General features: G+C 32.7%; 1 protein-coding gene across 2 annotated transcripts in view; it reads left to right on the forward strand.

Annotated features, from left to right (window-relative positions):
• Positions 1 to 12,568, forward strand: part of LOC118202205 (transcriptional coactivator YAP1-like) — a 175,701-nt gene that overhangs the window by 148,404 nt on the left and 14,729 nt on the right. For both annotated transcript variants that reach the window (XM_085818931.1, XM_085818936.1), the window contains one exon: positions 4,093 to 4,324. In XM_085818931.1, coding sequence (XP_085675057.1) covers positions 4,093 to 4,324 — 232 coding nt within the window. The remainder of the gene's footprint in view (positions 1 to 4,092; positions 4,325 to 12,568) is intronic.

Here is a 12,568-nt window from a genome sequence, read left to right on the forward strand (position 1 = left end):
GCAATTTTTTTAATTTATAGTCACATACATATATCGAAAGCATTTGGGTTAACGCCACTTTGGGCTAAAAATATTTCGAAACAGCATAGCTTTAGAATTTCCGATACACAGGCTTGCACACTGGAGACAAAAATGTTTTATTCCTTACAGTATTGCCACTGCTCACTTTGAAACTGTTGCATTTTTTTAATCAAAAATCCGTTAAAGTTTTACGAAATATGAAATAGACAATAAAAACAAATTCCAGATTCCAAATTCGGGCTTTTAAGTGCCCTTGTTCGGGTGGAGGACTATGTGATCCAAAATTTGATGACTCTAGGTAACATTTTCCACAATGCAAAAAACATACATACGTTCATGTAGATTATCATTGTTTAGGTTCTTTAAATAAAATACAGGATGGTAATATTCGGTGGCAACAGTTCGGAAAAAAGACTCGGGCATTTAAAGTGATTCGATGCAAAATGGCGTTTCAAAACTAAAAGCCCTTTTGTGCTAACGCTTATTTGGGCTTTGAAAAGGAATTATAAAATTAAACACATTGAAATAAAATCCGAAAGCTTTCAGATTTTATATTATTTCCAAAGGGACATTTTTTGACGTTTTGTGTGTTATTTTTATTTATTAAATATCATGTTCTTCGCACTTAAACTGCATAAAGTCCACAGCAATATCATGAAATATTTAAAAACAGTATATCTTTGGAATTTCCGTTATACAACCTCAGACGCTGCAGATAAAAATGTTTTATTCCTTACAGTGTTGCCTCTCTCGTTTTGAAATTGTTGAATTTTCTAAGCAAAAATCCCTTAAAGTTTTACAAAATATGAAAGAGATAATAAATTAAATTTGAAATTAAAAATTCGGTTCTCTAGGTTCGCATGCTCGGGTGGAGGAGGGTACCTTTGATGTAAAAGACTTCTTTTCCGCTGTCCACGAGTAAAGACCCCCTGGACATACATAACTGTTATCTGTTTCTGTTCGTTTACTGGGCTAACTTTAGAACTTTGCGAAAGAAAATTGTAAACTTTAGAACACTATGCGGAAGAAAATTCAAAAGTGCAATTTACATTAAAATTTTTCCAATATCGATATTACCTGCTAATTGCATTAAAATTAGCTAACGACAGAGTACAAGAAATATCGTAAGACTAGAATTCTCTTATTGCAGGTGTCGAGTTTACTACTGTATGCGAATAAAATTTTTGAATTGGTTTCGTATAGTTGAACCTTGCTAATAGTCGAATAGTAAAATCGTTTCATTTAGGTTCGAACATAAGTGAATGGGATGACTGCATCATTGGTGTTTAGTGCAAAGTCAGTTTCCCTTAGAAAGCCTTTCATGATGGCAGCCGTCATATAATTGCAATAAATAGCTCTCTTATGCTCTGCAATATCCAAAAAGTCTAAACTATTTTTAGTTGAAAATGACTAAATTACACGTTTGGTTTTGAAAATAAAAGGGTATCTTGTTGAATTTTAGTTTCTTAGAGGAAAGAAGGAAAAAAAAGATTATATATTTATTTTTAACTGAGCGAGTTATATGAACAAAATTTAATTTTGCTTCCTTTAGTTGAAACAGAAATATGTCGTACATTTTGGTGAATAAAAAGGGTTTTACTCTTCAGTTTTGCTATAGAACGTCTGTTTTGTATTTTATTTTACGGAAATTAAAACCTTAAATTTTTTTGTTGCAAACCCTAGGTGGAGAAAACGTTTTTTATATTAAAAAATTGCAGTCCCACATGTGGATAATAATAAATAAATATAAGCCTATAGGAAACAAACCTGTGGCCCAGATATTCTTGGATATTTAGGTAGATTGTGATCATATTATCCCGGGTATTCGTTGAAATTAGTTGAATTTCTATTGAAACGCTTACTTCTTCTTCAATGCATGCTTGAATAATTTCTAATATCCGCATATCTAAGCATGTATATTAACACACAAATATTCTTGAGAAAACTTAACTGAAGGAAGATGAATCTAATCATGATCAGTTCTACAGAATTTTATTTTAAAATTCGTTATGATTTGTATTTTTTGAGTGTAAAAATAATTTTTTTCTTTTCATGTTTCAAAATTTTCATGATTATACCCTTTAAAAATAGCTGCATGTTATTAAACTGAAAAATAAAATTTAAGAAAGTAGTGAATTCTGGGAAATAATCTTAATTCAATGTATCGAAAACCAAATTATAAATATAAATATTAAAAAACGTATGTTTCTGTGTTAGGTAATTACCTTGAAAGTAATACTGATAGTAAATGTTGAGTAAAACTATGCATTACCTCTAACTATAACATTTTGAAAAAATATTTTCAATTTTCCGACTGCACATACAAAAAGTTATGTTGCATATAAGGCATCAAGAGCATTGGCCCATCAGGCAGACTAGAAATAAATTCTCTGAACACTGGTAATTTTGCCTAGGATTCGAACTCCACGAACAAGCTCACTGCGCAGGCGTTTTCTTTGTTTTCCCCACGTGCAACGTGTATACGAGCCAGCTTTCCTCAGAAATTCCTCCAGGAAGACATCCCTATCCTTAGGCAAATAACTTTTGAGTTTTTTACCATAATCACATTAAATCAAATTTAAAAAATAAGTAACAAGAGCATTAGACTAGTGTCTTTGTTTGATTCTTTCAATATATATCGAGAGAAAAAAAATTAAAGGTATGGAGACTAATAAAACCATAAGATTCAATCAAAATCCGATTTAATCATTCATCAAAATCCAATTTCTTATAATTTTTTAACACGAAGATTTCTAAGGGCAACTGTTCATTTGCTCTTAGCTCCCCCTTCCAAAATAAGTAGTGGAATAGTAAAATATACTGATATTTTCTTAGATTTTAAAGAAAACAATATCATCATGGTACAATTAATAAACTCGCGGCTTTCCTTACTTATTGCTGTACACAAAAGCGAAAAATTACATGGCAAAAATTTAGACGTTTGTGATTATGATCAGAAAATAAATAAGTTTTTTACATGTTCAGTTAATTAGTTCTGTCATTATATCAAGTAAATTGTGAAATATTATTTATATCCGTAGTCTTAAATAAACCCTGGATGAAAAATACCCAAAGCTGCAAATAAAATAAGAAATTTCCTAAGTTTCCAAGATATTTTACTTTTTATTTTATTAAAAAAAATAAAGAAAACATATCGAAAATCATATTGTTTCAGTGAGAAAATATTGCTTCTATCCTAGGCAAGCAATCATATATAATGGGTAAATTAAGTAATTAAAGTGAAGGTTACTACTAGAAACGCAAAAATATTTTGATATTAAGGCCGAATGCGTATAGATTGCTCATAAAGAGTTAAATAAATGAATATATATATATATAAACACGTACACAAACATATACATGCAGGTTTATGAACAAAAAAAATTAAACATTTATAATTATTATCTTTTAATGTCTTGATTTGCAGTTTTTCACAAAATTTAGATTTTGTAACATAAACTTACTGTTACAAGTTGAATCACAAACGCTAACATATACCTTCTTGGAAACTACCAAAGGACAAAGTTTTGACAGTGATTGATATTTTTACAGCCGACTCTAATCAGTCCACTTGATGATTCTCCGCAGGTGTGGGGGGGATAAAAAAAACTACTTAACGCTTTTCGTGCATTTTGTGAAAGAAAGGTTCCGTGCTTTTCAAAAGTTTTTGTTGACAAAGCTGGTGACGCTTTAGAAAACAATACCTTATCTTTCTCAGTACCTCCAGAGGGTTAATACAGTTAGTTGTTCTTTAGGGAAAAAAAAAGCCAATAAAGGCCAAAAAAAAAAAAAAAAAAAAAGGAAGATGGACCTTTTTGAGGTTAAATTTGTTTAAAAGTCGGATAAAAGTTTTGTAATTGTGAAATATAATTAAAAGGTTGAAATAGAAAAGGTAGAAATAACATTCTACATTTCTACCTAAAAATAAAGATAATTATAATTTAAAACGTCAAAATTTTGAAACGTCATGTTTAGTTATTTATTCACTGCAATTTACATGTAAGGATTTTATAACTCAACTTAGTATAAATATTTGATCATGAATTTTTTTTTTTTTATTTTTCAATCCAGGAAATGATGAGACGCACTTTACGGGAAGAGGGATCCTTACCAACATCGCCAACTAACAGCAGCTCTGATGGAACCTCTTCAACTCATACTAGCATAGATCCCTTTTTGGGTGGTGATTCTGATTTCCATTCTCGTCAGGAAAGTGGTGATAGTGGTTTAGGTTTAGGTACAAATTACAGTCTGCCAAACACCCCAGAAGATTACTTGATGGGAATGGAAGAAGGAGCTGAAGGTAATCCTATTGACTGTAGATATTTAAAAAATATTCTATGCAAGTAGAATTCTGATAATGAACAATTTCCACACTAATACATTCAAAATTTGTTTGTAAGTAAATAAATTTCAGTTTTCAGGGAATTCAATAAGAGATTTTTTTTTTTTTTTTCATGTATGGAAATAAATTTTTTAACAAAAATATAACACAGTACATGATCCGAAATTTGGACGTCCATTATCAGGAATGATTTAAAATCCAGACCTCAAAATTACCAACAACTCTTTCTCATAGGCTTTACGCACGTGCATTTGATTCCCCTCTCCGCGTATAATAAAACATCTGAAGAGTCCTGATTCTTAGTTTCACTTCGACACCTTAAATTAAATACCTTGCTATTTAAGAAACGATCATTTTAGCATAAATTTGTACGATCAGTAATTTGGCTTTGTTGCTGCCAGGGTTCGTAGTGGTCCTTGTAAGTGCTTATAAGTCTATTTGAAAATAAAATATAAAGGCCCTTATAGGTGCATACTTTTTCTTTAAAGCCCTTATTTTTTTTGTTTTTAGGGCTTATTTTTTGCTTTTAGTGCTTTTTTTTAATGAACGTGCATTTTTCTCCAGTACCAAAGCCGAAACTAAATAAACAACTTTTCTTCCTTATATGGAACATCAGATAGTCAATCATACTCCCAGAAATAGCTTTTCCCACTTTCTCTGCATTAACGTAACCTTTGGTGCGCGCGAGAGTACAGACAGGTGCACGTCATTCTAAACTGCTCAGAACAATTAAAGGATATTGTAAGTTTTATATAAAATAAAGATGTAAGCGAAATTTTTTTTGCCGAAAATTGAAGAAGAGAATCACAAATGTAAATTTTTCTGATTTTCAAACTGTGGAGTATGCTAATATTGAGCGCTTCAGCGGCAGCTAATGAAATTTGACTTTCAACTGAATAAAAGACAATGAAGACAAGGATGATCGGCATTCAGTGACTGCTTTGTTTCGATGAGTACGAAGTCTCAGTGAAGTCATTTAACCGATTCAGAAGCTTGGAGAGTTTTTGGTAGGTTAGAAGAGGGCCAAACTTAAGCCGAAGTAGCGCAAGCCATTGGAGTGTCACAAAGTGTGATTTCCAGGATCTGGAACCATTTTTTGGAAACTGGAAGTGCAGGCCAAAGACCATGGCAAGGTCGTAGACAGGCGACAACACCCAATGAAGATCATTATTTAGTGTTAATGGCTCGGAGACACCGAAATATGAATGCTACTCTTCTCCAACAACACCTTCGCTCGGCTACTGGCACCACGGTTTCAACTCAGACTGTCCGAAACCGGCTCCATGGTGTAGGTCTGTATGCTCGCCGACTGATGGTATGTGTTAGACTAACATCAAGGCATCGTCGCGACCGCAGGGAGTGGGCAACAGAGCATGTGAACTGGAGGAGAAATGAATGGAGCAATGTTCTTTTTTCTGACGAGTCCCATTTTTCTGTTTATCCTGATAATAGGCGTATTTTCATCTGGAGGGACCGTGGCAGTAGGAAAAATCCTGCGTTCGTGCACGAGAGTGTCAGATTTGGCGGTGGGGGAGTGTTGGTGTATAGTGGCATCCCCATTGACGGGCGCACAGACCTCTACATCATTCAAGATGGACCTCTGACTGGTCGCCGATATAGGGATGAGATCCTCAGACCTATTGTAGTCCTTTACGCTGCAGCAATCGGAGATGACTTCATTTTAATGGGCGATAACTGCAGGCCACATCGTGCTAACCTGGTGGAGGAATTCCTTTTCGAGGAAGGAATCGTACAAATGGAATGGCTAGCGTGTTCTCTGGACATGAATCCAATAGAGCATGTTTGGGACGCTCTAGGAAGACAAGTTGCTGGCCGCCAACCACCCGCACAAACTCTCCTTCCTTTGAAGAAAACATTTTTTCTTATTATTTTTTCCTCACATGCGCAAATTGTGCTTTTTTCCTTTTGTACACAAATGCACAATAAAATGCATTTTTTTTCTGCCAAACATGTAATTTATACTCATATAACCTACTATGTCTGTCGACCATGTATCAATCAGCTAAAAAGCTTCTCAGCCACAAGATCCACCTAAAACCGCAATATCCTTTAATTGTTTTGAGCAGTGTATTAGTCAGAGAATTGCGAAAGCAGTAGAAAATTCCGGTATATTCCATATTCTTTTTCCTCCCACCCAAATACTACACATGTTTGAATTTCTAACACGATTTTAATAATTTACATTCTTGTTCCACGTGGTCAGTTCATATTCGTGTTTATTATGATTGTTATGCTTATATTATGAGCATATGTATGAATATTTATAATTAATATAGTTGCAGTAACTGCTGAAGTAAAGTTAAACTTCCAGAAATGGATGTGTTTTAACACAGATTAGCTTTCTAAGGAATAATATTCGGAATAGCTTAAATAAAGAAAAAGTAATCGATTAGTCAATTTTTTTTTTTTTTTTCCCAATGCATTATACAGTACGGAGGTTGTATTAAAACGGATAAACTCTCTCCACAAAATCTTGAGTATTGAAACAGTTACATTTCACAGCAAAACAAGCAACAGATTTTTTTTTTTTTTTTTTTTTTTTGTCACTTTCCAATCTGGATTGAATAGGACTAAAAGTTCTGTGGTCTACCAACCCAAGCGAAGAATGATTCTATTTCAGAAATTTAATGCAGTCTGTACAAAATTAGAATTAAAAACACCCTAAATTGGTAAGTCTCTTTCTTTTCCTTTATTTAGTTCTTTATTCTCCGAATACTAGCAGCTGTTGATTCCAATTGCGTAATATCGCATACAGAAGATTTATGGTGCACGGATTGTTGGATTTCAAATGAATGTAGTTTTTATTTTATACGTGCTTCAGTTTAACATTACTTACTTTCCTTTAATTTTTTATTTAATGTCATTTGGCCACTAATAATTATTGTTAGTTTAGTTTCTTAGAAGTGGCAACAAAATGATTTATAGAATTAGGAAAATATGTTTCTGTAGTTAAGTTAGGCTTATTTTAAAGAAGAATGACATAGTATGTAAATGAGTGATGTTTTACTCAAGTTAATAAATGAATACTTCAGAATATTTTTAGTAGTCTCTTAAGAGTCTGTGATACGTTGGTAGCGTAATAGTTCTTTTTTTTTTTTTTTTTTTGACACGTAAACAAACATTTTATTGGTGCCCTCGGTGGGACATAAAAGACGTTAGTTTGGAATTCTAGAGTATAAAAATGGAAGCTAAAGAAGCTATTAAACTGGAAAGGAAGATTCACAGAGCTGCTTTTACAAAATCCTTCAATGTTTTAGAAGAAATTTTAAAGAAAAGTCAGATAAATTCTTCTGAAATTCAGTCGAAGCTTAACGTTTTTGTTTTGAAAGTTCAAAGCTTGAAAGATATGCAAGTACGTTTCCTTACTTATCTGAGCACACTGTCCGGAAACGAAATTGAACCAGAATTCGATGTTATTGAAGATTATCGTGACAAGACCGTTAGAATCGAGACTAAAATGAAAGATATTCTTCAGAATCTACAAAATGTAAGTACTTCAAATTTAATTTTTAATGAATCTGTTAATGAGAATGTATGTAATTAATATTTTAGCTTCCAAAGCTTGAATTACGAAAATTTGATTGTGAAATTAAGGAATGGTTAGTTTTTTGGAGTCAGTTTGAAAAAATTGACAAAGATACTACGAATTTCTGATAGTGATAAATTTCAATACAGTATAAAGTCTGTTATCTCGACGTCCATTATCCGGAATAATCTATAATCTGGAGCTCAAAGCCACAAACTTTTTTTTTTTTTTTTTTTTTTTTGTATTCTTTCCACATGCGCGTTTCGGACGGTATAAGGTATGCTAAAATTATCTTTACTGATTCTAAGGCATTTCAGTTGCAGATTGCGCTGTTTCTTTAGCAGATTCGTTAGAAGATTTTCTAATTGGATCCAGCTTATTATTTTTTGCAGACTGTTAGAGCAATTTTATAAAAATTAAGCTTGAACTTTCGATTGTGTTAAAAAGAGTTTACAATTCTGAAGCTGCTAAAGGATCTACAAAGCAAAAGCATGTTTTGATGTCCATCAAACAAAAAGTGGAATTGCTGCAATAAATGGATAAAGGCATATTTGTCTCAAAATTATGTGATGAGTATGACATTGGAAAGTCAACTGTATTATATGACATAAGGAAAAAGAAAAAAGAACTTTTTGTGAATTCCGACACCCCACTTGCAATAAATAACAGAAAAAGGGTCCGTTATGCTAAAAGTGACGATCATGACAATGTGATAATTGAATGGGTCAGACAGCGTCGCATGGGTCAGAGGGTGTGCGATTGATGGGTCCAATTCTTAATGGCTCAAGCCAAAATATTTCATGAAGAAATGAACTTAAAGACTGAGTGCACATATTTGACAGGTTGGTTAACCAAATTTAAAAATCGCCATGGTATAAGACAATTAAAAATTTCAGGTGAAAAAGCTTCAGCTGATACTGAAGCTGCTGAACAATTTGTAGATAAAATCATTGAACTCATTACTATTGAACAATTATCTTCAGAACAAATTTACAACCCTGATGAAACTGGTCTTTTGTGGCAATATGTACCGTGGAATTCCTTGGCAACTGCTATAGAAAAGGCTCCAACTGGTGTCAAAGATTCCAAAGCGAGACTAACAATTTTAGAGTGCGCAAATGCTGCAGGAACGCACAAGTGCAAATTTTCATAATCGGAAAACATGCACCACTTCGAGCATTTAAAGGAGTAATGATTTTCCCCATTATATATTGCGCAAATAAAAGAGCACGGATGACACAAGCATTTTTTGAGTGAAAAGTTTGTCGGTATTCTCGACACAGCAATTACAGGACTTGAATAGTGGAACTTTGTAACTGAACAAGAAATTATGTCTGTTTATAGAATTAAAGAGAATGTATTAGCACAAAAAACAAAGCAACTTAAACAACTTACATTGAAAGAAATATTTACTAAAGTAAATAAATATTAAGCTTTTTTTTTTTTTTTTTTTTTTTTTTTGTAAATTTTGATACCCTTTAGATCATAATTGCTCTTTATTTCATAAATTACAGTTTCATATTTTTAATTGTATAATTTCTGCATGCCATCTTACCAGATTTAAATTGAGGATCTATAATCTGGAAGAAAACCCTAATACGGAGCCGCCGAGTCCGGATTACGGACTTTGTACTGTATTTGTTACAAGCGACTGTTGAGGGTTTGCATTCTAGGGACTTTTATAGAAAGTTTTCCCCCTACATCTGCTAATTATCCCAAGGCCATAGAATGTTTGAAGGCTCGTTTTGGTTAAAATGACTTGCAAATGAAAGTTTATGTGAGAGAATTGCTGAAGCAGATCCTTTCTCAGTGATTGATTATTGGAGACCAGATTTATGGACAGCAGGAACGTTAGCATATGGAATATATATGGAGGAGCCAATCCTTTTTGTTTCGTAAATTCTTGTTTAAAAAATGACTCATATGATGAAAGTAATTTACCTCCTCTTACATCAAAAGCACCACCAGTAATACAGAAATTGGTCAGAAGTACTCTGCCTAAAAACCAGGATTTTATGAGAAGTCAGGAATATCCAAAGACTAGACATATAGACTTATTTGGACTTTAATTTAGTTCTTTTATGTTTTTCCATTTAATTTTAAGTTTTTCCTTAATATTTCTAGTAGGTTAAGTTGTTTGCCAACAACTTAAGGTGGGAGGATGTTGGATTTCAAATGAATGTAGTTTTTATTTTATACGTGCTTCAATTTAACATTACTTACTTTCCTTTAATTTTTTATTTAATGTCGTTTGGCCACTAATAATTATTGTTAGTTTAGTTTCTTAGAAGTGGCAACAAAACAATTTATAGAATTAGGAAAGTATGTTTCTGTAGTTGAGTTAGGCTTATTTTAAAGAAGAATGACATATTATGTAAATGAGTGATGTGATGTTTTACTAAGTTAATAAATGAATACTTCAGAATATTTTTAGTAGTCTCTTAAGAGTCCGTGATACGCTGGTAGAGTAATAGTGTTTTTTTTTTTTTTTTTTTTTTTTGTGTGTGTGTGTGTGTAAGCGAACACATATTGCGCAATAATGCTTGCGATATTTTGCAGAGATAGTTAATTTTGATGTTCATTCTGAAATTTGTTTATGAAAACTTTAAAACATTTTACTGTGCTTGCTAAGCAGAATATTTTTCAGTTCCGTTGGTCTATTTTTATATGATACACATATTGAAATGTCAAAAGCATTTATTTAGCCAAAAAACCTAAAGAACGGCTACAATCTACCTCCCCCTTTCCTCTTTTTCCATTTATGCTTGACAATCCGGAATATTCCGCAATTTCCGAGTATGCGGGTTAGTTAAGTAGCTTTTACTGTTAAAGGATTAATGCATGAAGCAATTTCCCGTCTTCTGATTTCAGAAATGTTCCTCTTTTTTACTTAAATTACTTTGCTTTCAATATCTGTTAAGGCAAACTTAAATAAAAATTCTGAACAATTTCATTAACCCCTTAACTGCCGTGGGCGTATATATACGCCTTGCTCAGCCGATGCGTTAACTGCCCCAGATGCGCAGCCGATGCGTTAACTTTGCGAATAATTTTAGGTGTAGCAGCGCAAAGCAAATGATAGCAGTTTGGAAGGACGTATATATACGCCTGGGGCAGTTAACGCATCGGCTGAGCAAGGTGTATATATACGCCCGCGGCAGTTAAGGGGTTAAAGTTAAATTATTTAAATATTAATATGAGTGGGAAAATAAATTGTATTTATTATTAGGTGCCAAGCAAATACAATAAATATGGCTTATTATTATTTATTTTCTCTATTTTGAACTGAAATTTCATCATTAAATCTTGTAATGTAGTTTAGTTCTGCAAAGTTTTTTCCCTTTCATTGAAAACTAGATTTGTCAATTGAACTGTTATTTAAGATTTTAAAAAAAAGTAATAGTTTTTCATGGTTGATGTAATGCTCATTCTCTCTTAATAAATACTGCATTTCTCATATTTGAAATTACAAATCTAATTTTTCTTTTAAGGTTATGCAATAGTGTGTAATGTAATTAGACAGGTGCTTATTTTTTTTTTTAAATATGCTTGAAAAGTGCTTATAGGTGTTTTTTTTTTTTTTTTAAACTAAAATGTGGCTACAAACCCTGTAGCTGCGTATCTGCTTGGTACACATCTCAAACCGAAACATTCCATATAGATACATCATTGATCTGACGCCAACCTGGCGAATCATTATTTATTATACATTCTTTTCATCACCACATGTTTATCAAAACACGAAAACTTGAGTAATGACTCATGTAGTGATGCTTAAACAATTGTTTTATGTTAGTAATTGAATAATAAAGGAGTATGGTAACTTTTATATCACGCTTGTCGATGATTACAGATATAGGTTAAATATGCTAAAAAATGTTGACGAGGAAAAATTTAACAAAAATTTCTTTAAATGTGCTAAAAATAGATTTTGTTGCTAAAAATAGATCATAGACTCATTTAGAAGATTACATTTAGAACTATTTGAATTAAGAATAACTGATTTACTAATCACATAAACCCAGAACCAGCGCCAGGGCTCGTGTGGCTGCACCGAGTCGCAGAATTTAGGATCCACAGAGACTGTATCAGGTGGTAAGATATCAGCGCCGGTCCTAAATAAGGCTTAACCTTTTAACTGTCATGCCCGAGAAAATCTCGGACACAGCACCGGTGTTCGAAAATGTCAGGTCCGAGTATTACTCGGGGTTTTTTTTTTTTTTTTTTTTTTTTGAGTGCATTGTATTGTTATACCCAAATATATATGGGGAGATGTTTATTTCGGCTTCATCTCTTTGTCAAACTTGACTGTATTTCGGGAAAAGTTAATGTGCGCTCAATTCAATAGATGACAGCACTTTACTGAAGATTTCAAAGTTAGAGGTTATAAGTTCTTTGGTTCAAAGTGCACGGGATCTTTTTGTTGTAAAATGGCTTCCAGTTCTTTGAAACGTTATACAGTCAAAAGTTGTTAATCCGGACTCGTCGGGACTTCGGCGATTCCAGATTATCGATTTTTCCGGATTATAGATCATCAATTTAAATATGGTAAGATGGCATGCAGAAATTATAAAATTAAAAGTATGAAACCGTAATTTATGAAATAAAGAACAATTATGATCTAAAGGGTATCAAAATTTACAAAAAAAAAAGCT

This window comes from Stegodyphus dumicola, chromosome 1 (genome assembly GCF_044657685.1).
Source record: "Stegodyphus dumicola isolate Sdum_Otavi_A_Nest chromosome 1, ASM4465768v1".
NCBI classification, from domain to species: domain Eukaryota; kingdom Metazoa; phylum Arthropoda; class Arachnida; order Araneae; family Eresidae; genus Stegodyphus; species Stegodyphus dumicola.